This window comes from Rhipicephalus sanguineus, chromosome 1 (genome assembly GCF_013339695.2).
Source record: "Rhipicephalus sanguineus isolate Rsan-2018 chromosome 1, BIME_Rsan_1.4, whole genome shotgun sequence".
In the NCBI taxonomy this organism is placed as follows: Eukaryota; Metazoa; Arthropoda; class Arachnida; order Ixodida; family Ixodidae; genus Rhipicephalus; species Rhipicephalus sanguineus.
In genome coordinates, this window is record NC_051176.1 from 165,870,020 (window position 1) to 165,895,627 (window position 25,608).

At 45.3% G+C, this 25,608-nt stretch overlaps 1 protein-coding gene across 1 annotated transcript in view; it reads right to left on the reverse strand.

Annotated features, from left to right (window-relative positions):
• The window catches only part of LOC119401662 (uncharacterized), a 70,017-nt gene extending 56,826 nt beyond the window's left edge, over positions 1–13,191 (reverse strand). Inside the window, exon 1 of the mRNA XM_049417508.1 lies at positions 12,893–13,191. Within this exon, the coding sequence (XP_049273465.1) occupies positions 12,893–12,910 (18 nt within the window). The 5' untranslated portion in view covers positions 12,911–13,191. The remainder of the gene's footprint in view (positions 1–12,892) is intronic.
• Between the last annotated feature and the right edge of the window lie 12,417 nt (positions 13,192–25,608).

Below are 25,608 nucleotides of genomic sequence, written 5' to 3' on the forward strand. Positions count from 1 at the left end.
AAACTTGTGAAGACAGGAACCAGAAGCGACACACGAAGCCCGGTGCGAGAATCCTAACCTCGTCGGTCGAGTTCAGTGACGCTTACCTTGTCGTGCTAAGCTAGTCCACAGTTCATTCGTTATTGGACGCTGTCACGCACAATTTCGATTGCAGCAGCGGGCAGCCCTCCATGAGTGGCGGGTTTCCAAAATAAATTAGGTAGGAGCACAGCGCCCTAAGAGAACGTTCTGTCCAGCAGATAAAGGGACATGAAAAAAAAAGAAAAGAAAGAAGAAACGGTAAAATTGGGAAACAAACTCGTCTTTTGTTTCGTTTTTTTTTTCGGCACCAGAAAAGCGAAATATGAAATTTTACTAAGTATTCTTGTCACCATCCGTTCTGGAGAGAATTCCAATAACGAGGAAGCTGAGGCACGCTTAATTTCGAGTGTCTTCAGTGAGCCAGCGTGCATATTAGGCCAGGGGCTGTGTTTCGGCAATACTATAGTACATCGATGACCTCAGGATGGTGCCACCACGTCGAGGCGTTACTGTGCATATATCGGAGGCCACGCAAGACTATCTGCGCCGTACTTCTCGCATGTTTATAGACGGCAACACCAATCCGCTTGCCTGCGTAACTTTTCTGATAGCTTTTGACATGACGTATGGTGGTTCGAAACGCATTTTTATATGAAAAGGTCAAAAGAAGGAGACATCCTTACGCAACGTGAGGGGTAAATAAGAAGCGGAAAAGACAATTTATTTTTCTTAAGTACATAGGAGAAATGTGCAAGTCACGTTAAACGCTTTTTGTTTTGTTTCGGAAAATAGCTACTGTGCACTTCCATGATAATGCGGGTATAAATTTGCTTCGTTTGCCTCAAATAGCATTCGCCGCACGTTTGTGCACGGTTAGCTCGCTCTCTCTGGCACCACTTTTCTGTGTGCGAAGTTAGGTGAAACTAAGCGTGCATTGTGCAAATACCAAAAAAAAAAAAAACGCTCTCCCTCGTTTGAATCCTTTAAAAGAAAGCGTTCTTTTTCCTGCTGCTAAAAATTTCCGGAAATTTTGCGTCTCTACCCCCCCTTCCCATTCTACATGCTTACAGCGCGCTCGGCCTTTTCTGCTCAGCCTTTCTCCAGGGTCCAGCCTGTTTATTCGGCGCCTGACCGGCACGCAGCTTGTGCCGCATGACAAATTTTCCCAGCAACGCACAGGTTCCGTGTCGGTAGAATTTCAGTGCCTTCCCACAGTGTCCGGGAAATATGCGCTTCGAATAAGCGAGCACAATATCTCTCTTTCCTTTCTGTGCTCCCTGAGAATGCGCCTATGTTCCGCACACGGTTTCCAGTTTTTTCCTCCAACATGGAGGCGCCGACACCAATATGTGGCGCTCGTACACGTTCGCGAAGGGATTTTTCCTGCAGAGGCGCCTCTGTTTGTGCAGGAAGCTAGAGTAAGCCTTTTGTCAGCAGTGATTGTCCTATAATTTTACGCTCGTACATGCACATTTCTGTTTCTCGCAGCCCTCTAGTCTGTATATATAGGCCATAATAATTGCCGGTTGGTCAGCGTTGGTAAGTCTGTGCGCTATTCTGAACGCTCTCTCCCTTTTAACCGCGAAAGGCAAATGCTGGCAGTATAAATAACAGCGCAAGGAACTGCTCATTATCGAGGGATACCTAAACATTGGGCCACAAGACCTTCCGGGGTGAGAGGCTGGGGCAATTTACTAGATCAAATGGAGGAGGAACGCAGCTTACAGCATGTGATGGCAACACCACAAGGGTATATTAGTGGTGTGCGAATACCGAATAGTAGCTTTCGAATCGAATGCCGAATCGAATTAAGAAAGAAAAGCCGAATATCGAATCGAATAGCGAATATCAAAACTTTTATTTTCACAGACCTCAATTTTCACAAGTTTTCATGCAAAAAGAGTAGCTGCTTCACACGGTCGGCAGTCAGCTTCTCTCGGAAAAAAAATTAAATAAAGAAAACTGGCTGCACTCGTTCAGAGCAGCGTTCAAAAGGGCTACTATTCTCCATGCCGAAAAAGCCTAACCCCGTGGCGGGACAAAAAATTGGAGTTTCTGTACGGATGCAGTGGCGAATGCAGCATGACCAAACGACCAAACTTTCACTGTGACGCTAAGCGCAGAGGTTTTCTCGGGGAGGAGTTGGGACGCCTTTCGGAGCTTGTGGCATACGTGACCGAGCTACGCGATTGGTATGTTGGTATGTTGGTATGCGACAATGTCATGCAAGAAGCACATGTCTTCCTTTCAGAAAAGGGAATACCGACGTCGCACTTCAAACCAACAGGGACTGGCCATCGAAGTTCATGAAGAGGACGATGGCTCTAGTAAGGTCAAGTAGTTAGTCGGGAGACTATACGTCAAGTATCCGTTGTGGAATGCTGTCTGCGACATGGTTTTATTGTTTGTTTGCTTGACGTGCGATATTGGGGGAGGGGGGGGGGTACAGCGTGTAAATTACTGTACCATCTGTTCCATGCCCGTAGTCAGGCCCCCCTCCCCCCTGAAATTTTTATGATGGTGTTTTACCGAAAATAAATAATGAAAATAGGCGTTTTCTCAAATAGTCAAGGCTTTCAGCAAGTGCCCCCCGCCCCCAGAAAAAAATTCTTGGCTACGGGCCTGATGTGTTCGTTTAAGCTGCCAATAGCAGGCAGTTTTGAAAACGGGGTTGAAATATCAGCTTTCCTTCAATATAGTCGAGCGGTGGTGCCGCGAAGCCGCTGGAATGGTCGAATTATCGAGCGGCGACTATTCAAGAAATCGAATTGTAGATATTCGATTCGCGAATCGAACTATTCGCAGAGCCATTTATAAGATTCGTATTCGAGTATTCGCGCACCCATAGTAACGTGGCTCTGGGCAACCTGAGAACGAGCTGCCATCTAGTGGGCATTAGCGACGACAACAGACAGCGAAATTTTTCAAAAGCTGAGATAGGAACAGTGCTTGTACGAGCAACGCTCTGTTTGACTGTGGTGACGCTCCCTAAGAATATACTATACGAAAAGCCGATAAGCAAGCAAGCAATATGCCTACTTAACACCATCCCATACAGAGGTATGTGTTAATTCTACCGCAGTCCTTTTTAGCGAGCTAAGCGACGAGCTTTTCCTTTAAGCCATCTTTAGCTCGCTGCCAACTTGATTTTCCCGCTATGGGTGACGCGAACAGCATAATTTACCTGATTTGACAACCGCTGGAACCATTTGAATGAAATTTGTTGCATTAAAAAAAAACCATAGCAGTATATTAACTCAGAATTCCGTAGGCTTTTAAGAAAATTGCTGAAAATCGGTCAGTCAAAAATATTGAAGCACGGAATTTGTAAAGCCGAACAAGAATAAAACTAGACATTGGGGTTTTATAAACGTGCTGCAGCTGAAGAGGACCCGAAGAGCGCGAACGTGACATACGTATATGAGCGCGTATTTTGTGGGAACTTGTTAAAATATTTATGAGGGTCTTGCGAAGGTACTGAGTACAACTGAGGAATATATTTTAGTGTGGTGTAAAATACTCTTCTGCATAAATTTTCTCCGCTTCAGTCATTCACAGAATGTAGCCAGAAACATTGCGATATAACTCGTTATCGCTTAGTCGTAAAATTGCAAACTTGAGGGTTCAATTTGTTCAAATTCTGCAGCATTCAATATTTTTTTGTAAGGATATTGATAGTCTAAATTTTTTTAAAAATTCATCGCATATTGTATGTAGATTTCAATATTATTATGCAACAAATCTCGCCAGATTCAGTGTGTACTACAACAACAACAACAACAACTACTACTACTACTACTACTACTACTACTACTACTACTACTACTACTACTAATAATAATAATAATAATAATAATAATAATAATAATAATAATAATAATAATAATAATAATAATAATAATAATAATAATAATAAATCAAATGTTTATTCCTGCGCCCAGGAGCAGCTTAGAAGCCTTTGTACTGCTGCCCTTATGGAGCAATACACAAGACACAATGCACAAAGAAAGTCAAGGTAAAAAACATTGTGAAGTTACGCAAGAGAAATTGTACAGAAACACAGGTAACAAAAACTAACACGGAACGAGAAAACAATGACGCGGGTGCGCAAACTATAGAACATGATAGAACATGATTACTAATAAACGTAGTTATAATCATAATAAAGTGAAGGTATACCTATCGGAAATGACTTGTCGGCACTTCTTGAGCTAAACCAAAGTCGTAAGGGCGTGCACGAAACCAGTATTTCTCCGGCAAGCGGCGCATTACATCACCGCCGTCAGTGTTGTTTTCCTCTCTAGGCGTGCCATATAGCTATACGTGAAACGAACTGGGTGCGGGAAAAACGCAAGATTCTGAAAACTACGCGTTGCGCATGGCGGCGCGTGCATGACTTAATTACAAACGAAGCGGCTTTACGAAGCGCCACCGCTCTCGACTTTTCCTTGTCCGGGACAGAAAAAAAGAGAGAGAGAGAGAGAAACGCGCACTGAAACAAAGGCAGCAAAGGAAGTTGAGCCCGACTGTGTAAATGGACGCCGCTCAGGTTTTTTCTTCGCATGGCGAAACGGATACGGCATACCGCGGTTATAACTGGTAGGTACCCTCGTAATACGTTACGTTTAAGACGACAGCAGCGAAACTGCTGCAGTAAACGCAAGGCACGGAGCCCCAGCCGTATGCACTAAAAGGTAAACTATTTTCTTTTTCTGTCCTAGCCGCGCTCGGTTGCTCGCAAACACCGATGGCAGCTGAAGATTGGACGGAAAATATGCGTATGCTTTCGAACGTCATAATAACGCGCGAAAAATAAAAGAGGGAAATCCTCGAAACATCTGAAAGAGAATGCGTTTTCCGTTCTTTTGGTTTTTCCGTCTTACTTGCCTCGATTTCTGTTCCATTTTTTCCCCTCTTTCTTCTTAATGCACACTACTCATAGCATTGAGCATCGAAAAGATCATTTGCGTAAAGCCCACATGGTTTACAAAAGAGAAACTGGAACGTCGAAATAACCGAGACTCGAAGCTGCGGATCGCAGTGCGTGCCAGGGCTAAATTGGAGAGGAGTTATAGAACAGGCTTGAGTACATACAAGATGTCGGTGAGATGTCGACGAGCCAAGAACAGTTTCTCGGCTGTTATAGGAGACAAACGAAGACGAAAAGACAAAAGGAGAATCGGAAGCGAGCTGAGCGCCGAAATGATCGAGCCCGGACAAACTCGCAGTCGCTGAGCGTTCTTCATGCTGAGACGTTAAGCGACTGAGATAACCGATTTCCCTTCCTGGTGGATAATAATAACCAGCGCGAACCTCGCTGTGCGGCTGCCGCCGGGGTAGGAAATGGGACGACGAAAGCGGCGCTTAAATTTGCATTCAGTGCGCTCTATATCGAAAAGATAGCGGGAACAACTTCCGCTGTGAGATTGTCCCCAGAAAGTTCTTAATGCGCGAAATTCCCGTGGCGATGCGCATTATACCGCGGAAAGCTATACGGTAGCAAGCCTTTGTACACTTTTTTTTTTTACAATGCAGCGTTCATTCACGTCGTGAAAAAAAAAAGAAAAAAGAAGGTCACTTAATAATTAGCTAGAGACGCTTCTCTCGCCGAGTTGATATCGGAAACGAAAGTAGCGCAAGTCCATTAAAGGCTTCCGTTATCAGCACACAGAATCTCTAATCTTTTTTACTTTTTTTGAATATTCCAACATCATTACTTACAAGAAATAACACTCGCACCGCTTTGATTCTTTGTGGTTTTCACTATCGCTATTGCAAGAGACACGTGGCGTTTTTCTGACAGAATACAAAATAAAACAATGCCGCAACGCCGATCTACAGCATTTTGAAACGGTATTTAGCGAGTTGGAAATTCATTGATTCCATTTTTTAGCAAACTCGCTCGCAGTATTCATGGCCAAAGAGGCAACGTGCTTTAGTGACGTAAACAACTTTTCGCTCGTATCCCTGTGGGAGTGTGCGCGCGGAGGAACTGGCGCTAAATGCAATAACATCGTCAGCGCAAGATTTTTATACGACCACCTTGAAAAATATCAAATTCGTGCGTTGCTTGTCCTGTAACGTGTAAAGAACTTGCCGAGACTACGGCCAGCAGTAGTACTCATTATTGGAGTATACTGCAGGAGCATGCGTAAATGGACTTACAATAGCCGCCAAAACTCGGCTGCACAACTGCCGGGTTTTGGGCTGCAATCGTTGTAATGATTGTGGCGATAAATACACTCGCTGTGGAGGTTTAGTGGCTGCAGCGTTGGTCTTCTGAGCACAAAATCGCGGGTTCGATTCCCGGCCGCGGCGGCCGCGTAACGATGCGGGCAAAATGCAGAAAAAAGGGCTCATATATATCATGATTTGTCTGGTATGCACATTAGACGACCTCTAGATGGTTAGAATTAATCGGGAGTCCTCCACAATGATGTACTTCACGATCCACTGTACACTTTCGAGGCGGTAAAGCAAATTATTCAACATTTTGGTGAGGAACACACATGGACTTGCTCTGGCTGCACGGCATAAGTGCCTTTTTTTAATGTCTCAGAGGCTAGTCATCAGGTAATCAACAAAACGTATTCCATCAGAAATGTAACGAGGAGTCGTGATTTTGTTGTGGGCTAAGATGGACACATGCGAAATATCGTGTGTCGTGAGCCCGAATGCGGAAGGCATTTCTTATGATATAGGCTTATGAGGCCTTGAATAATGCAGGCCGTTTTCTTAATGCTTTCAGTTCGGCGAAAACGCATTTTATTTCTTATTTAAAGCCGTTTTTTATTTCTTCTTTAAGAATGTTTTCTGGCCTGGTTGATTAGCATACCACCTGAGAACTTCACTGCCACCTTTGTTTTTCGCGTTAGAACATCTGTGCACTTTTATGAGATTTATGCCACCTTTTATTAAAATTATTATTATTTTATATCGCTATTTTAATCTTTTTCTGTTTGTTGTATGTTTACGGTGTCGGGTACAATGCGGCAAGAAAATGTACTCGCTTTTCAGAGCCGTTCATCTTTCTTTTTAGGAGAAGGCACACCGAAAGCACTAATTTATCATCCCGCCCCGCCCTTTTCTAAATAAAATGACTGTGGGCTTCCATCAAGGCAAATTGCAAGCTCGTGCTGGTCATTCACGGCTGACTATACGGTGTACTATGTATGTATGTATGTATGTATGTATGTATGTATGTATGTATGTATGTATGTATGTATGTATGTATGTATGTATGTATGTATGTATGTATGTATGTATGTATGTATGTATGTATGTATGTATGTATGTATGTATGTATGTATGTATGTATGTATGTATGTATGTATGTGTTCACGCTGCTTTTAGCTCGCGATCCCGCAACACGCAACAGTTCTATACGAAGGGGCCGATACATAGTGTCTCATAGCTGTCAGAATTGACCATAAAAAACAATGGCACCCCAAGGGACAAGAAATCCAAAATATAACATTCTCCTTCTCCATGTCCCGCGCACACACACTATAATTAGGTCGGAGTACTAGCCCACGAGGCACCGACTTTAATTACACAGCGATGTCAACCAGCATTTAATTGAGAACAACAGTCCGGGCAAAGCAGCGTTTCAAATGCGTGGCAATTACATCAACTGGGAATTATCTCGGATCACTCGCGCCTACCCCCCTCTTCCTTGTTCCATCAAATTCAAGCGTGGTGCTCGGCTCCTGACCCGAAGGTCGCGGGTTCGATCCCGGCAGCGGCGGTCGCATTTCGATGGAGGCGAAATGGTAGAGGCCCGTGTACTTAAATTTCCGGAGCCCTCCACTACGGCGTCTCTTATAATCATATCGTGGTTTTGGGACGTTATACCCCAGATATTATTATTATTATTATATTATTATTATTATTATTATTATTATTATTATTATTATTATTATTATTATTATTATTATTATTATTAGCAAATTCAAGCGTGCTGCAGCTTCCATCACTGTGATCACTGTTAGCGGTCCACAAAAAAACCCTTAAACGCTTCCACGTAACTGGACTCGACACTAAAGCTGGGGGAAGGCAACTGGACTCGGACAGCGAAGGTAGAAGTCGTCAAAAAATTATGCAGGTTGAACGCAAATGCTGGAGTATGCGAAAAGAAGCTTTAATCAAGTGGTTAGATAAATTCTACACAACCAGCGGCGATGCGTACAGTTGTGTTTGCTTACATCATATACAGCGCGTAAAACCATGCAATGCAGCGCAAGGGTCACAACTTCTACATATTTCTTGTCACATTGGCACACACAAGTAAATATATTGGTAAGGCTCATAGGTCGGCAAAAAAATTGGAGCTCACTCATACTCACTCAAGAAATATATTTTGCTCTCAGGGCTCACTCGGACACAGACTCACTAAACTTTTTCTCAACCAAACTCCCTCGGACTCAAACTCACCGACATATTACTCAGCTGGACTCACTCAGACTCACGACTTGACCTGAGTCTGAGTGACACTGAGTGAGTCGGCTCATGAGTCCGTTAGCGTAAAATTAGATTTTTCGATCATGGTGTGAATTAGAGGTGTGCACGGGCTCCGGGTAGCCCGAAAGCCCGAGCCCGACCCGGCCCGCGGGCCGGGCTCGGGCGGGCCGACGCATTTCCACCTCGGGCCCGGGCCGGGCTCGGGCTACTTGGAGTTTTATCGGGTCGGGCTCGGGCCCGGCGCAGAGCCCGACTCAAGCCCGAAATATAGAAAATGAGCGGGAATTGTTTTCCAGCACGCATACAGCGCCTTTTCCGCGACCGCCCTTTACCGCTTTTCCTTTCCATTCGCTACTTTAAACAAAAGGGGAGCTCTCCGATTATCTCTCTATGGAATCATCCGCCTGTCCATCTGAAGTTTTAGCCTTCTGGAAAAACAAGCAACAGAGATATCCCAAGCTTGCAGGCTGGCAAAAAAGATATTAGCAATTTCGGCGACGAGTGCAAGCAGCGAACGCAATTTCAGTTCGGCGGGCTACATAAAGCAAAAGCGCCGCACTTCATTGAAGCCGGAATCGTGGGACTGCTTGCTGTTTTGCACGACAGTTTGTAATCTGTGTAATATAGACTGTTCGTCGTGTGTCGTTCGGTCATATTCGATATGCTCAATAAAATGCCAAATTACCGGAAAACGATGTTTTGTTTTCGCAGCGAACCTTCAAAAAGCCGGGCCGGGCCGGGCCGGGCCCGGGATTGTGTTTTCGTACGTCGGGCCGGGCCGGGCGGGCTCGCAGCCCTTTGCCGTCGGGCTCGGGCGGGCCTTCGACAAAGTCAGCGGGCCCGGGCCGGGCTCGGGCTCGGAAATACGGCCCGTGCACAGCTCTAGTGTGAATGCTCTTTAACGCCAATATCTCACATAATCGGTGCTCTGCGATACGCCTTTTCATCTTCTGCCTTCTAATATGAGTTATCAGTGGTTTCAATCCAGTAAGAACACTTTTATGAAATACGCGACTGACACGAGATAAAATAGTCTGCGGGGGAGGGGGCGGTCATGGCACCCCCCCCCCAAATCACGCCTCTGATCCATAAATATTGAGGTGGCGCATGGATGCCAGTGCGTAGAGATGTGTGAATAGGCTTGAGTGTAAACGTAAGCCGATATAAGGGTGATAGTAGGGCTGAAGATGAGTAGATAGGATCATAAGTTGGCAATAAAAGATGAAGATCACTCAGACTCACTCAAGAAACAGATTTTGCGGTTATGGCTCACTCGAACTCAGACCAATACTTTCTTCAACCGGACTCACTCGGACCCAGACTCTCTAAAATCTTCCTCAACCGGACTCAATCGGACTCAGACTCACCAAAATATTACTCCCCCGGACTCACTGAGACTCAGACTCACAGCCCGATTTGAGTCTGAGTGAGTCCGAGTGAGTCGACTCATGAGTGAGTTTGCCGACCAATGGTAAGTCTTCTGCACCCCTTGTGTGACACTGAAACACAGAAGTTGCAAAGTGGCGCGTACCCGTTCTGGAGGATTAGTCAAGAGCGGGCGCAGACGCAGTTGAACATACGGAATGCCTAAGTCACAGAAAAAATTGTGTAAATGGAAGAAGCCGCCGGCCTCTTAATGTCCCAGGTCGGTGTGCTTGAGGGATCCTATTAGGCGACATTATGTACTCGCGTTTTGTGTGGTAAAGTATATTTTAAACATTATTATTAGACAGAACAGAGGTGTGCTTATTCGCACTGCTTTGGCGGTCAACACACAGAATTTGTATCAGCTCTTATGAAAGTTTTTGAATTCATATATTTGGCGTATCTTGGAGAAGAAGCAAAGGAAGCTTCGTTTTAAAGGTAGGCTAAGGAGAGGAGCAATTTTTCTCTTATTAGTAAATTACGCTTTCACAATACCAAAACCTCGATCCTTACCGCAAAAATACGCTTAGTAAACGAGAATGTGAGCAAAAAAAAAAAATGCACCTGGCGACGCCACCTTGAAGTTCCCACACCAACTCGCTGTGACGTCATAAATTTGGTGGTGTCTGCGAGACACCACCAAATTTGGTGGTGTCTACATAGTTCTCAGTCAGAAAAACGAAGTGCATTTTCCTCCAAGGGGGACCGAGTGCACCAAGTTTCAGCAAAGTTTTGTTGAACCAATGTGGCCAGAAACGAAAAAAAAAATGGCGAAAGTTTGCACTCGGCCGCGCAAGGCTTGAGACACGGCGAAGCTGGTCGATTTGATTGCGTTTCGTGGCTCGCATACGCGCAGCACTCCGCTCACGGTGATCGGCAGTATCTCCTCGTCGTCTCTTGTTCTCCCGTTCCCTGGCCGCGTATTCTGCATCTGCTCGTCGCTGCCGTTGCCGTTCTCGTACAGCGACAAGCCTCGCTTCACGATGCGCTGCTGCTCCTTCGGGAGCACGTACTTTCTTTGCGCGTCCCATGGCTGTATCTGATCGAGCGGCGGTATTTCTTTGCACGTTCCAGGGCTGTATCTGATCTAGCGGCGGAAGCGCGGCGGAACTCGGTTGCGCGAGGTGTCTCCGTCGCTGGACGTGGCTCAGCGATAGCAGCTCCGTGGTTCTCGCTGCTGCGCATGGCTTTTCGTGAAACGCGCACGTTTTACGGCTGGCTTAAAGAGCTTCGCTCTTAAAGAAACACTTTGAAATCTGTGACGTCACGCTGTTGTGTAGAAATTTCAGGGCGAAGTTTAGAAATGAATCTCTGGCCTTCATTTTCTCTTCTATTAATGAGCCCATGACGGTGAAATTTACGACAGTGTGTAGAATTCGCAAAGAGGTATTTATCAACCTAAAATTATGTATGTATTTTTTTTTGTTTCACTTTAGTGTGCCTTTAAATATAGTTTACTTGCCCTAAGAGGAAAGTGTGGTTCTGCCGCGGTACTTGATTGCGCCGCGGAGAAACTTGTTTTACGGTGAAGCGCTGAAATCGCAGGAGGTCTCAGCCAGTAAGCGCGTGCCTCGTGCATAGCGGTTTCACAAATATTGCTGGTCTAAGTATGGGTACAGTGTTAACGAAGAAAAAAGCAAAGGTTGAGCATTCATAATAACTAAGTAGGGGCCAGAGCACGAGAGAGTGGGAGGGAGAGAGAAGTGTGAGCATCGAATAATCGAATCAGGTGTTGCGAGGTTCAGTGCCGAAAGCGAGTGTAGGAATGACCATGAGGTCACCTGCTACCCCTTTTAGAAAAAAAAAATGATAGTGTAAAGCTAGCGTCCGTAGTTTGTTAACGTAGCTGTAAGACACCTGCACTAGAGTAACCTCTAGAAGTAAGCTTTGAACCGCAACTTCAATAGCTCGTTTAATCTTCCTCTCTCGTTCTTTTTACCGCGTAAAAAGGTCAGATTGATGTAAGTGCTATGCGAATTTGTAATTTACAGGCGCGTAAAATTGTTAAAATGATTATCTACAGCATCAGTCACGATAGGAGCGTACATGCACATTTTGAGACCTCCTCTTGACTACATACGCTGCAGTCGAGACATTCCACGTGTAAGTTATATTTGTGCGCGAAATATTTTGACATCCTGACACGATAGGGTGCTACATATATGCCAGTTGCCCCTGTGTCAACGCAGTGTAAAAGATTTTTGTTCGCAATTATATAGCATATGCCACCTCGTAATGATCGAAACAAGACATCTGGTAAATAGTTATTCACCTACAGTTCAAGCGAAACGATTGGGCTGTCGTGTTTCGAAAAGTCTAATAAGAAAGAGGTTACTTGTACTGACACTTGCTGCTTCTAGATCAGCGGAAGAATGAGTCAAGGACGATAGCTGAAGACATAAGCATTCGAAACACAAAGTGCTTTTTTTCAGACTAACTGTCATCCTTGTCTTAATCTTGCGCTGTTGTCGTGGCGACGGTCTACCAACAAGCCACCCTTGTAACGTTGGCAGTTGTTTCATTAAGCACCCAGTCTCGCTATTGTATCGTCATCCCTATTTCGTGACAACCTGAAAGTTGAGCAATAATGTCACTCTCGCATATATAGGAAAGGACGTATTCCCTTCTAATTTCAGCGGTATTTAAACACGTTGAAATTAAGAGGGAGTTGAGCCCGCATCAATTTAGCCGGAGTTGAGAAATGCGTTTCCTAACAGACCTCGCCTCTCTCCGTGCCCGTTCGCTGAAAAAGTCAGTTTCACCAAAAGTACCATTAAGAGGAACTCAGTAGACCAACGAGGTAACAGTATCAGAGCAACACTTCCGCGCAGGCTAGTGGGGCTGGAGACTGTTTTTCTCTCAAGAGGCTCGATTTTTCCGTAGTTTACATTCAAACAAAACAACCGAAGAAGTGCCGTGGTGAAACGCCTCGGCGCCACTCGGACAGTGGTAGTCTCGATGCGGCGACTGAGATTCGGAAGCCCACCTTGCTTGGTGCCAGCATGGCTGCGGACGATGAACAAGGATCCAGATACTGTAGCCTGTCCGGCGGCCGGTGAACGCACTGCTTGGTGTAGCTGGGCTCACGGTGGACGGTGTGGTGCGCGTCTGGACGGTGGGCCAGGGTCGGATCCGGCCCACTCTCTCCAGCAATCGAGCCGCCGCTGCGAGGCGAGAAGAGGGGGCGGGCCGCTGACCCCTTTAATCTGGACGCCGCTCACTCGAATCGGGGACCCCGGTGGGCTCGGTCCTCCTCCTCGCACTGCGAGCTGCTATACACACCAACCCGACTGTATACACGCGCTCCGTTCCAAGTCAGCTGCGGGACAGAGCGTCGCTCGCGGGGGGAGGAGGAGGTTAGGACACAGCGAAACTTGGTTGTTTCGCTTCGCGCTGTACTGCACGCATGTGAGGTGCTGGTGTTCCGGGGCAGCCGTTGCGAACTGAACGTCTGCGGCAAGTGAATGAGAACGTGTGAAGCCGGTGTCGATGCCTGTGAAAAATGCAGGGAAGTTAGCAAGATGCCAACAGTGGCTGAGCCACGCACATTCCTGGGAGTTAGGCGCAAGTTGCAGAGCACGCACCTCGGGCCTCACAAGCGTGTCCGAAAGATGTCCCAAGAGAATAAGAAAAACGAAGGAAACACGTACCAGTCTGTCTCAGCGAACTTTGTAGACTCAGGCCCAACTTTGTTTCACGTAGCGACTTTCCTAGATTGGAGCGTTTAGCGCTAAGCCAGAGCCTTAGTATTTAAGATTGGTTGTAAAGAACCATCCCTTACAGGAAATCAGTGATTTAAGCACAACCCACCAACCCACCCCTCCCCTTTCCTAATACATGAAACGCCCCCCGTCCGCCCCCTTTTTTTTTCTCTCGTTAAATATCCACCCTTTATTGTCCTCTACGTTCCCCACCCTCATGCACTTGCTCTGTAAAGTTTTCACTATCATCCCATCAGTGGGAAATGAGTCTAATAATAAATATTATGGGGGGTTTAACGTCTGTGTGGCGTCAAAATTAAACTTTGCCTAGGATGTTCTCCTGACAATATCTAGAATTTGCGACAGATATGCCACAGAAGCTGAAGCAGCTATGTGTTAAGTGAGAGCGGCGTCTGTTCAGTCATTTCATGTGCTACAGCTTCTGAACTAAGGAACTAATAGTAGGCCTATGTAATACACCTAAACCACACGAGGGTGACGATATTCGCTTGTGGGTTGATCATCCTGCAATGAACTGAAGCGCTAAAGGAACAAGGACTTAAGAAAAAACGAAACGCAGACACACAAGTGCTATTTAACAAACTGACCTCTGTCAAAGCTCCCTTAAAAACAGAATATCTTTATAGTGACCGCTGCTGCTGCTGCTACTACTACTACTACTACAACTATTATTATTATTATTACTATTATTATTATTATTATTATTATTATTATTATTATTATTATTATTATTATTATTATTATTATTATTATTATTATTATTATTATTATTATTATTATTATTATTATTATGTAGTACTTAGGCCATTCTAAAAGCTTGCAATTGTATAATATATGCCCTAACGTTGACAGCGATATTTATTTACCTGTTTTGGATATATGTGCGAAACCCGTTTTTTTATGTGACTGTGAAAACTGATACGCCTCGAATTATAACCCGATTTATCTTCTCTGTGTACACCTTAAACTTGATCTTCATAGCACATTGTGTTTTGTAGCGAAGAGTTTCTCGATTCCGAATTAGCATGGATTTCTCTCTCGGGTCATTCAACTGCCACGAACCTCGTAAGTTTAACGGCACAGATCTCCGCAGCATCGGTGTTTCACAAGTGGCAAGATGACGCCATTTGCTGTGACATCACCAAAGCACCTGATGTGTAATCAGTCACTCACTGATTATGGTCAAGTTAATACGTCGGTGTTTATTCTCTTTTTGTCGATCTTTCTTGCTTGCACAGTGATTTTCTTGACAAATCATGTTACATTAACGTCAATGGCCAAGTTTCTTTGTACACATACAAGGCAACTAGCGGCGTCCATTACAGTCAGTAATGAGACAACCCCTGAAATCATTTTTTCACTAATGGCATTTCTTACGCTATTCTAAATTCTTTATGTCGATGGCGTCAATGCTTTAAAGAAAATTCATACTGTTCGTGACTCTCGTATCCTGCAGAATAACCTGCTCTCTTTAACAACCAGCACTCCCACTACCCGAACACTTCACTTCGTTTTCAGATGGACTCCACCGATAAGAGGCCACTCTAGTTTGCCGTTTATGGCTAAGAGTGGCTTTCACGAAGTCATTTTTCTTTCGCATCGCAATGACTGACAACCCTCATTGTGACAACTGTGGTAGCGAGGAGACATTACAGCACGTCTCCTGCGACTGTCATCGCTACAATGTGCATATTCAATCACTCACGGTCGCTTTAGCTCGCCTTGACAACAGACCGATGACGGCAGTAACCATTTTAGAATTTCGTCCTCAGAAGCCATCGCGGTAGACGACGAGAGCGATGGTACAATTCGTGAAGGCAACAGACTTGCCCCGGTGGTTATAGACCAATAGCGATATTGTGCGTGCGTGTGTGCGTGCGTGTCCATGTGTGTGTGCATGTGCGTGTGCATGTGTGTGTGCATGTGTGTGTGCATGTGCGTGTGCATTTGTGTGTGTGCGTGCGTGTGTGTGTGTGTATGTGTGTGTGTGCGTGTCCTATCGCTCTTTTTTTTCTTCCTACCTCTATCTCTAAAACTACCCTATCCCTTTCCCCAGTATAGGGCAGCATACCAGTTTTTCTGTTAACATCCCTGCCTTTCCTCTTTCTTTTGTTTCTTCCTTCCTTCTGAATAACGCAAAAGTAATGACTTATGATTTATGACTTCTGACTTTCACTTGCGTGACAAAGAATATTTCGTTTTCTTAACCTGCAGATTCTGTGCCATTCTGTAAGATCTCTCAAGTTATTTATCTCGATGTACAAAACTTCTCACACTAAACCACGTTGTTTGTGCTCTCTCGGCTGTATTTGCAGGCTGCCGAGAGAATTGAATTTTGCAACACCTTTCCGCAAGTTGTATACGACAGTATCTAAAACGACATTCCTAAATTCAATATAATGAGTTAAAAGAAAATATTTCTAAGCCGATTTCCTTCTTTCCATGGCTGACACGGCACTTCAAGTCCCGTGTCAGCCATGTGCTATGGGACCTCTTTCTGTATATGTACCCCCGTCTGTATATATGATATGGAACAAAGATTGATTTGAGTTGATGGATTTGAGAACTTGTTCTATCACTGTTGGATAATCTTCGCTACCATCACTTCGTTGACAACGCGCTGATTTGCTTCTTTGCAAGCTCCTTCACGATATTCTTACGCGCACCGAACCCCAGAGTGGTCTTGTTTTGAATTCTACATAAGGTCACAAGAGAGCATAGACCGCTTCATTTTCCTGCCTGCCATAGCCAGCACTCCACTAGCTGTTTCCGGCAGTTTATACCAGTTGATGGCAGAGACATCGCCTGAGTGGCTGTAGCTGTTTTGAATGGCAGGGGCAATCAGCTGGGCTGAATTGCGTGACACATTAATTAACTTTACGGTGCCTTATTCGAGCTGCCAGATGGGGACAGCTGCTTTCAGGTGATGGTAATATGGAATGGACTGTTTTTGCGCAGCAGGATTTGAGTTTGATGCGTAATAACGGTGTGGGGCTTAGCGGGTCGTATGGAGGAAAATTAAGAGTCGCATGGAACCTGCAGTGCGTATTTCGTTTAGATGTTACTGATTCAATGCGTGCACACTGTTGAAAAAAAAATAAAAAATAAAAAACATAGTCATCTAACTGTCAAAGCGCAATCGTGTCTGAAGCTATGTTTATTTCTCTAGAGTCGAGCTGTGCATGTGCTGCATACTACTCCGTCTGAGCTTGGACAGAAAAGCTTGGAAACAAGTGGTAGTATTTACGCTTGCTTGTTATCTTATCCGCTAGCAAAAAAAAAAGCCACTAAATGCGCTAAAATAGAAGTGCAAAGAAACCGAAACCAGAAAGTAGCCATGGAGCCAACTTGAAATTTTCGTCGCCAGGCTGGGTGGTAATGTAGCCAATCTGGCGCAATGTAGTTAACAACGGCAACCCTATGGCGTTGAGGCACTGCACAAATGGAACATTGCTAAGTGTCTCTTATTAGCGGAGAACCACGAAAGTGACTTTAATTTTTTTTCAAATCACATACGAGATGATGTGCGTGCCGTTCATTTCCCAACATCTAACCTGCGATACATGCATGAATGTTGCCTTCAATTTGCTGCTAGTGAGGTGGTGCGTCGTACTGAGGCTGCGGTCTATAGCGTATCAGTGAGGGAAGCTCCGAACAACGCTTCGAGTTCGCGGTCGGTGGCACTGCCCTCGTGTTTACAAAAGCGAAAGCGGTCGAGCGTAAAAGGAGACCCCCAAGGCGCAGTTGTTTCCTAGTAGGTCATCCTTGCACTTGAGCAGGGGCCAATAATCGGTGTTTGCTTACTTCTGTTCATTTTCTATACCAGCATTTGAAGCAAGACGCTTCGTTATCAGCGTGTCTTCGCACCTTGGCTCGGAGTGGTCGCGTAACTTGTACGTGAAAATACCAGAGCATTTGCACGTTCACAACGTGCGACTGCTAAAACAAAGGGCAATTACCAGTGCTTCATGCCTGCCATCTTTCTCGCTCGGTCACTTGTAATAAGCCCGAAAATACGGAGCGTGTAAGCGCGCACCAATTCGGTCAGACATTTTGAAACCAAAAAGAAAAAGTGTTATCTTATTTTTTGCCTCCATGAATTACTAAATGAACGAGATATCCACTGACTTCTTTTATGATAGCTGCCTTGAGAAACCCGAGAAGCCTGCATGCAGTTTTAATGCTATGCATAATTGCGATTACTATATGATAGTTCTTTTGGCCAACTGAATTTTCTGGCCAAAGAGAAGAAGCATAGCGAATAAGGTATAACACTGGCTGTCCTTTCTCACTCTTACTCCCGCGTGTGCTGGATGACGGCGAGAGTACCGCTCAAGTACTCGCACCGATTACTACAGTTTCTGGTGTCTGACTAGGCGCTAACAGTAGCAGTTTCCAAGGCGTTAAAAACCGCACAATCCGGAAATCGGCCCGAGCATGCGGGGCGCTGCTTCCGAGAAAATTCCACGAGAGCAACAACTAGAAGGAAGCGCGGAAGTAGTGCCACTTCTGGGTGCGGACGTTCGCTTCTTGCGGCTACCGCGGTGACGGCGGTGTGCTCCGCTCACGGCACCTGCGCAGATTGTGCCGATCTGACTTTACGACGGGACCAATAGGGCTCGCCGAGGCGCACCGTGTACCACATATCCAAGCTTGCATGCGCGCCCACGGGAGCAGGCAGCCGCGCCTTAATCACCCGTCGGGCAGTGGCGCGCTGCGGCGAAAGCTGCGCACGCAGCGGAGGAAGTGTGCGCGCGGGAGCGTGCCGGACGGCGGCCCCGCAGGAGTCGCTTGGCTGGCCACCGGCCCGGGCGGCTCCGAGGGCCCGACGCACCCCGGAGGTAGGTGGGTAGGGGGGGGGGGGGCTTCTTTTCCTTCGGAAAGTCAAACTTCCTCGTGAAGCGCACACACAATCCTTGCCACGCGAACGGTTGCGGAACGCGCAGGTAGTCATGCCGCACCCGGCCATTAATCGGGACACACTAAAGCATGGTCGCAAAGCATCGCGATCAACCGATGAAAGAAAACTCGTAGTCGGCCAGATGTCAAAGCGTTCGTCATTAACTCATAGTTGCGCAACGGACGTCCATGTATTCATGCCCATATGGCGGTGTAAGCTTATGTTTGCTCTCCGAATCTTTCGTTTTTCTTTCTCTTTTTTCTTTCCTTTTTGTAAATTTTAGCTCTGCAAGGACATTGCAACGTCGCATAGGGAGAAAACACTCGTATAAAGCCCAAGGGTCTCGCGAGCCCATACTAGGGGTTGAATTTTAGTTTGGGAAACGGCAGAGGTTGGTTAATGACCTGCACAGAGATAGGCTCCAAAGCTGAAAAAAGTTGCTCGCCTGCTGAAATCAGAAAGAAAAGAGGTTATGTTCCATGTGGCTCAAGACGCGTCCCCATCCATGTGGTTCTCCTTTATTGTTTTCGGGGTAATCATAAGGCTGAAGGTAAAGACGATGATGCTTACAATTAACGAATACAGCTAGCCAACGACAAATGAAACGTACGAATGAAAAAGCTTTTTTTGAATTTGGCCACGGATTCCTGATTTCGGGTGTCGATCTACGCTAGCACTCGTCAACGGAAGTTGATGTAAACTTGCTTCAACAGTATTTGCCAGTGAGATCTGTCTCAACGAATTCTCTGCGGAGACGTCAGCGTCTCCGCAGATAATTCGAAGGAAGGAGCGCTGCCTTGGATTATCAGGGCGTCTGTGTAACGATTTATAGAAAACGAGTATCCTTTTGGCCGTCCAACGTTAGAGCAATGGCAATGACTTTGCGATACCTGTCGTCGACAACTCCGTATGGATAGCCAGCGACCACACCCCAATTTTTGTAACCGTCGCTTAATACCAGTTGAGTGAAAACCGGTGTCCTCATCTAGGCGCTTGGAAGTCGATATAGGGAGGTTTCCGATGAGCACACTTTGCATTTTCTTGCAAACATGCGAAACCAAAATTCGAGGCGATCTTCATGTTTCATTTAAATGTCTTTAACGGTGCTAACTTGTTTTGCAGCCTTTTTCTTATTTTTTAACAACACCCATTCTGCGGTGAATCTGAGGTCCTGTGCAAGGAACATAATGTCGCTAGGTGCTGGCGTCACAAAGAAAGCGCATACTATTTATTTAAAATTTTCCATTACCGAATTAAAGGACGTCCGTGCAGCGTACCACAGAGAATATCATAAGTTAATTGGGAAGAAGAAAAGGAGAACCGTTACTGAAGACGGACTATAGGACAATGCATTCTGCGATTCGCAAATACACGAAAACGTTAACAAGAGACTGCTCGCAGCTGGGAAGCTTCGCATGCTCACGCTTTTAAAGACCTTGCTCCTTAAGGCGACGCCTACACCATACAACATCGCCGAGAAGACTCACATACGTAGTCGATCAAGCGGGGAAACGCGCTCCATGCCACAAGATGCTTGTCAACCTTCCTATAGACTGGAGATACAAGCTCCCAAGGTCTTTTAAAGATGCCTGGAATGACTACCACCTATACTGAAGCTCTGGAAAGGAGCCGCTGCCCAAGCCTCGTGCTGTCGTCTCATTGACACCTTGAATAGCGGACGTTTTCAGTAAGTTCACTTGCGCAAGGATGAAATGGTTTGCTGCACGGAAAGGAAAACTTCTATCATGAATGACTGGAGGCTGTCTTCGCTACAGTCAGTTTAATCTGCACCTTGACACCTTGTCACCTTGACAGAGAGCGGTTAACTGAACGTTTTAATGTGAATTTTAATAAAAGATCTCTTTTGGCTATTTCTGCTGGGTGAAACGAAGGGTATATGGTTACAGTTGTACCTGGGAAGTTTCGAATTCGTATGAGCTTTCGCTATTTGGAGGTTATTCCGTATTGGAGACCTTTATGGCGTCATACTGTGATCGACGCAACGGTACCATAAGGGATGTGAGACCAAGGTGCGGTAGGTGGGATGACGGTGAAAAATTGCAGCCGTAGCGTCGGTCGACGATGTGAACGTCTGTTTGTTTCTAGATTTATTAGGTTCCGTTTATGTCCGTAACATTAAGCGGATTCCACAGAGCGGCATCATACTAAAGAATTGGTCTTATGAGTTTCTCGCCTGTTCACAGTTTTGTTTCCATTCGAGCTAGTCGTGATGAATGACTAATATAGCCGAACTTCTTTAGGGCTTTGTTGCAAGTAACGTTACTGTGGTTAGACGAGAACAAGTTCGCGGTAAAAAAGAAGGCAAGATACTCGTGATGCCGGCTGCACTACACAATATTTAAATTAAATATGAAACAGGATGAAATGGTAACTTGTTATACACGCAGAAACTGTCGTTTGAAAATCTATGTTCATTTGCCAAACATGATCTCAGTGAAGATGGTGACGATGAAATTTATTCGCGGGTAAAATACCCCGAGCAAGCTACGCCTGTTTATACTGCTAAAATCAAGAAAACACCGGTCACTGCGTCGTCAGCTAGATTCATCTTTCTCAGGCTGGATAACCAATTCCTCGGGATCACCTGCGCGAAATAGCAGCAAATGGTGATTGTAAGCTGAAAGTACAGAATGCGCATGCCAATGATTGGTTTCAAATAAAGCGAAACACAAAAGGACGTGTGTGTGCGTGCGTCCTTTATCTGTGTGCCGAGACACGCGAGTTGCGATCAAAGGTTCTTTTTTTTTTTCACTTCAGCATGCGAGGTCTGCGGCACCGAAAAAGACATCGACCATTTGATGCCACTGCCCTCAATTTGCCCCTGAAAGGTGAACACCTTCTGACGCGTTGCGACGATTGGACGATCGGCAGTTCTTCGTGCAGGTGCTGCTGGAGCACCGTCCCCATCGTTCGTCGGCCCACAGGGCAGTTAAAGCCCTTACGCGTTTTTTGAGGTCTACGAGCCTGTGTGAACGCCTTGGACTATTGTGTAGCGCAACTGACACATACGCGCTAGCGCATTTACTGATCATTTCATACTATCGTTCCCGCCTCTCTCTCTCTCTCTTTCGTCTTTCGATTCCCCCGTTCCCACTCCTCGGCGTAGTGTAGCCAACCGAACATGTTTCTGGTTATCTCCCTGCCCTTCTACCTTTTGTTTCTTTCCTTCCCTCAGTTGTGTATATGCCAGTGGCGCGAACCTCTTGCGAAGGCTGAAATAGTAAGATTGAAAGAAAAAAAAATCTGACAATTAATTAATGCGCTCGATACAATAAAACTGTGGGCTTCACTCGCGCAGAGAAATGTGTGACGTTGTATCCGATTGTGGGTGTTTTCGCCAATTATGTTTACACAGCCGATGTGACAGTTGACCGGGAAAGTGAAGGTCGTTTCATCGAGGCAGTACGGTGAGAGGACGCTGCGTCACGTGCACTCAGAGTCCTCCTGAATGTGCAATTGATGTCTCCCCCTTTTCTTTTAGCCCATTCCTTTTTAAATTCTGCCGCCAAGCGGTTGCGTGACAACTTTACCTACGGGGTTAATGCACTCTTGCACCATATCCCAACTTTTTTTTTTTCGCCCTTTATCATAGCTTGAAACTGAGCCAGGTCGCCTTGCGCTGGTAACTGTCGGGGGCGTATTTGCCTCGCCATTGTTAAGGATACGCGGAGACGCAGTTTGCCGCAAGAGCGCCGAGTGGACCGGTTGCCGCTTCGCTGCTGCTGGAACAAAGGCGACGAGCGACGGCAGCACGAGACTTAGCAATTGCACGGTGCAAAGTCTTTGTCGTTTCTCTCTAGAAAATCCACTTCTACTGACTGCCGTGACAGTCAGGAATAAACGAAAAAAAAAAAACACACATGTAAGTGACTGCATATATTAAAGCGTTAGCGTTAAAGAGCTCGTTTCGCAGAGATTCTGGTGTCGGTGTCGGCGTCGTTGGTTGTGAGCGAAAACTCAGCGTTGTACGTGAGCGAAAAATCGAGAACGATGCAAATAAAAAACTTGGTTTCAAGTAGGAATCGAACCTAGGCCGTCTGCGTGGCAAGCAGGTGTTGTAAACGCCACGCCAGTGCTCGGACGTCTTCGGGGGGAGGGGGGGGGGGGTATATGAATGGAATTTAGTGCGAAGAGAGAGAACGCATGAATTATTGCGTGGCAGAATCGTAGAATCGCACCAGGCGTCGAAGCCTGTGAATTGCGCAACGATCGAGTGTGTAGTTTGGCCAACCCATTACAAAACACTCGGACATAATTCAGCATCATCATCATCAGCTGCACTAAGAATGCGTACAACTGCACAGGTGCACGTGTTGCCTCATGGACACATAGTGGGCATTCCTTCGCCAATTTGCGAAAGGAAGCATGGCGTAGCGGGCATTTTGAAACTGTACTTACAGAATGGACTGTGCAGTAGTTTGAAACAGCCAATGTTACGCGCACAGGCGTTCCTTTCTTTGCTGCACGGTTGAGGTGTCAACCTAGAAGCGAAGCCAGGCTAGCGACTGGAAAGGCGATACAAACACGGTCCGATTACGCTATCACGTTCTACTCTTGAAGGCGAAGCTCAAGTGTGAAGCGTCAAATAAACTGCGAGCAATATATGGGAGGTTCAGCCTACCGTACATGCGTATATAGTTGTTGCCCGCAGCGGGTTTGTGTCATAACAGTGGCAGGTAATAAGTGTTTACTGCTTTGGACGTGTTCACGCGTGAACAAAAGTAAGCGAACCAAAGGAAGCCAAGCCGAAGAATTGAACTGAATTCATTCGCACGTCAGATGAACAAACCGAAATTGACGAGTGCACCAGAAAAAAGGGAAACGGAAAATGGACGAAAATGCAACTTGCCTCAAGTGGGAGCCGAACACACATGTACGCTCTCTGACATGTTAACACACAACACACACACACACACACACACACACACACACACACACAACACACAACACACCACACACACACACACACACCTCTATCTCCTTTACATCATACGAATAAAAAATATTAATAAAATTAGGCTTACGAGTTTAACACTTACTGTTTATTTTTGTTGCAGATACTGAAAAAAAACACGTCAGATATGAAATAATAATAATAATAATAATAATAATAATAATAATAATAATAATAATAATAATAATAATAATAATAATAATAATAATAATAATGTTTCGCGCACTTCAACTCAGCCCACTATAGTGCATTTCTGACAAACGACGGATGCGTGTTGGTTTCGAAAACGGGCAGAATCTTATTTTGGAATAATCCATGGTCGAAAATATCGTTAAATCTTGGTGTTTTAAGTGCCAAAACTGCGCCATGATTATGAGACAAGCCGTATTGGCGGGCCCCCGATTAATTGCGGCGACCTATCGCTCTTTGACGCGCGCATAAATTCTTAGTATATATATATATATATATATATATATATATATATATATATATATATATATATATATATATATATACATATATATATATATATATATATATATATATATATATATATATATATATATATATATATATATATATATATATATATATATATAGAGAGAGAGAGAGAGAGAGAGAGAGAGAGAGTCCAGCGTTCGATGGAACACCGTCTGGCTAGGGGTATACATTGCTTGAGAATAAACGAACACTCGCCAAAGTTTCAGCAAAACATGGATTTATGATGTTTCGAGACCGCTACGGCTCTCTTCTTCACCCAGCGTCAAGCGAACGAAGTTGGGCCGTGCCTTTATATGAATAATAGATGGCGCAACGATCTGGTGTATGTCTCAGGTAGATTTCCACGTGTCTGATGGAGTGTTCGAGGCGTCGAGTGGCTTAATAATGATTCCAAAAGATGGCGGGATGACAGTGATTTTTCGGTGCCGACGACAGTCGCAGAATTCCAATCAATGTTCTGATCTGTAGTAAGGTGATGTTCAGCTAGTGCGCTGGCGGCGGCATATCCCTTGGTTACGTCACTTTGGTGCTGCTTGACACGCCGTTTGAAGTTGCCTGCTTCTCTTATGTATGACGCGCGGCAGTCTTGACAAGGTATTTTATAGGGTGTTCTTTTTTTTTTAGACAATACAGATTTTTAATAAAAACTCTATGGCAGTAAGGCTCCTGCCGTCTTCGCACACGAATTCTGCGTCGAGGCGGAAATACTTTGCCCCAGCTGAAATGACACTGAACAAAAATTGGTTAATTAACTTTTTAAATGATAGACTTGAGTGTGGTTGTTTGTATTAGAAAGTTGTAGTGCGTGTATATTGATAGCATACCAGTTTTTTTAGAAATCAGAAAAGTTGCACGTATATCGTGTTATTCATCACCGAATTTTAAGGGCGATACCGAAACTGACGGCGCCCGGTGCGCATTAAACGCGACTTTTCGGTTACGTAAGACCGAAGCGGCACGTGACAAGGATGGGACGAAATTTGAATCAAGGTGCGCCAAAGCAGAACCCGGTCAGGAAAATCGGCAATCATGCTGAAACACACAAGTAGACAGCTTATTCTTTGGGTGCAATCTGGTGATTGTTATCTGTTTCTTTCGTAAACTAGAAACAGGCGCGAAAAACTATTTCGCATGTCTGCATGAAGATGCGCCGCAGTGGCTGCTCCAGAGTTTTATGTTTCACAGACAAAGAAAACGTTGATATTGCGCTTTTCTTGCGCACAGCTCGAAATAAACGGATAAGGACCAAACACCACACGCACAGGTAAGGCGATCGTGAGATGACTTACCGCTTTTCAAGAAAAGATATATAGCCACGACGCGCGTTCATTCAAATTTCGTCACTTCCTGGTCGCGGGTAGTTCCGGTCGGGCTGGAGTTACCAACTGTTCAATGAAGGAAGTCGGGGGGGGGGGGGGGGGACATACACTAACCTAAGGAGCCAGCGAAATCAGTTTTCTTTATTGCGGTATCTTCCAGACTAATCCATTGTTTCTTTATTGTTGCGTCCTCTTGAAGTGGTGGTACTTCAGCTAGCTACGTGCTGCTCGCAACCTTTCCTCTTGCTGGGGAATGTACGCGTAAAAGCTGTCGCACTTCAAGCG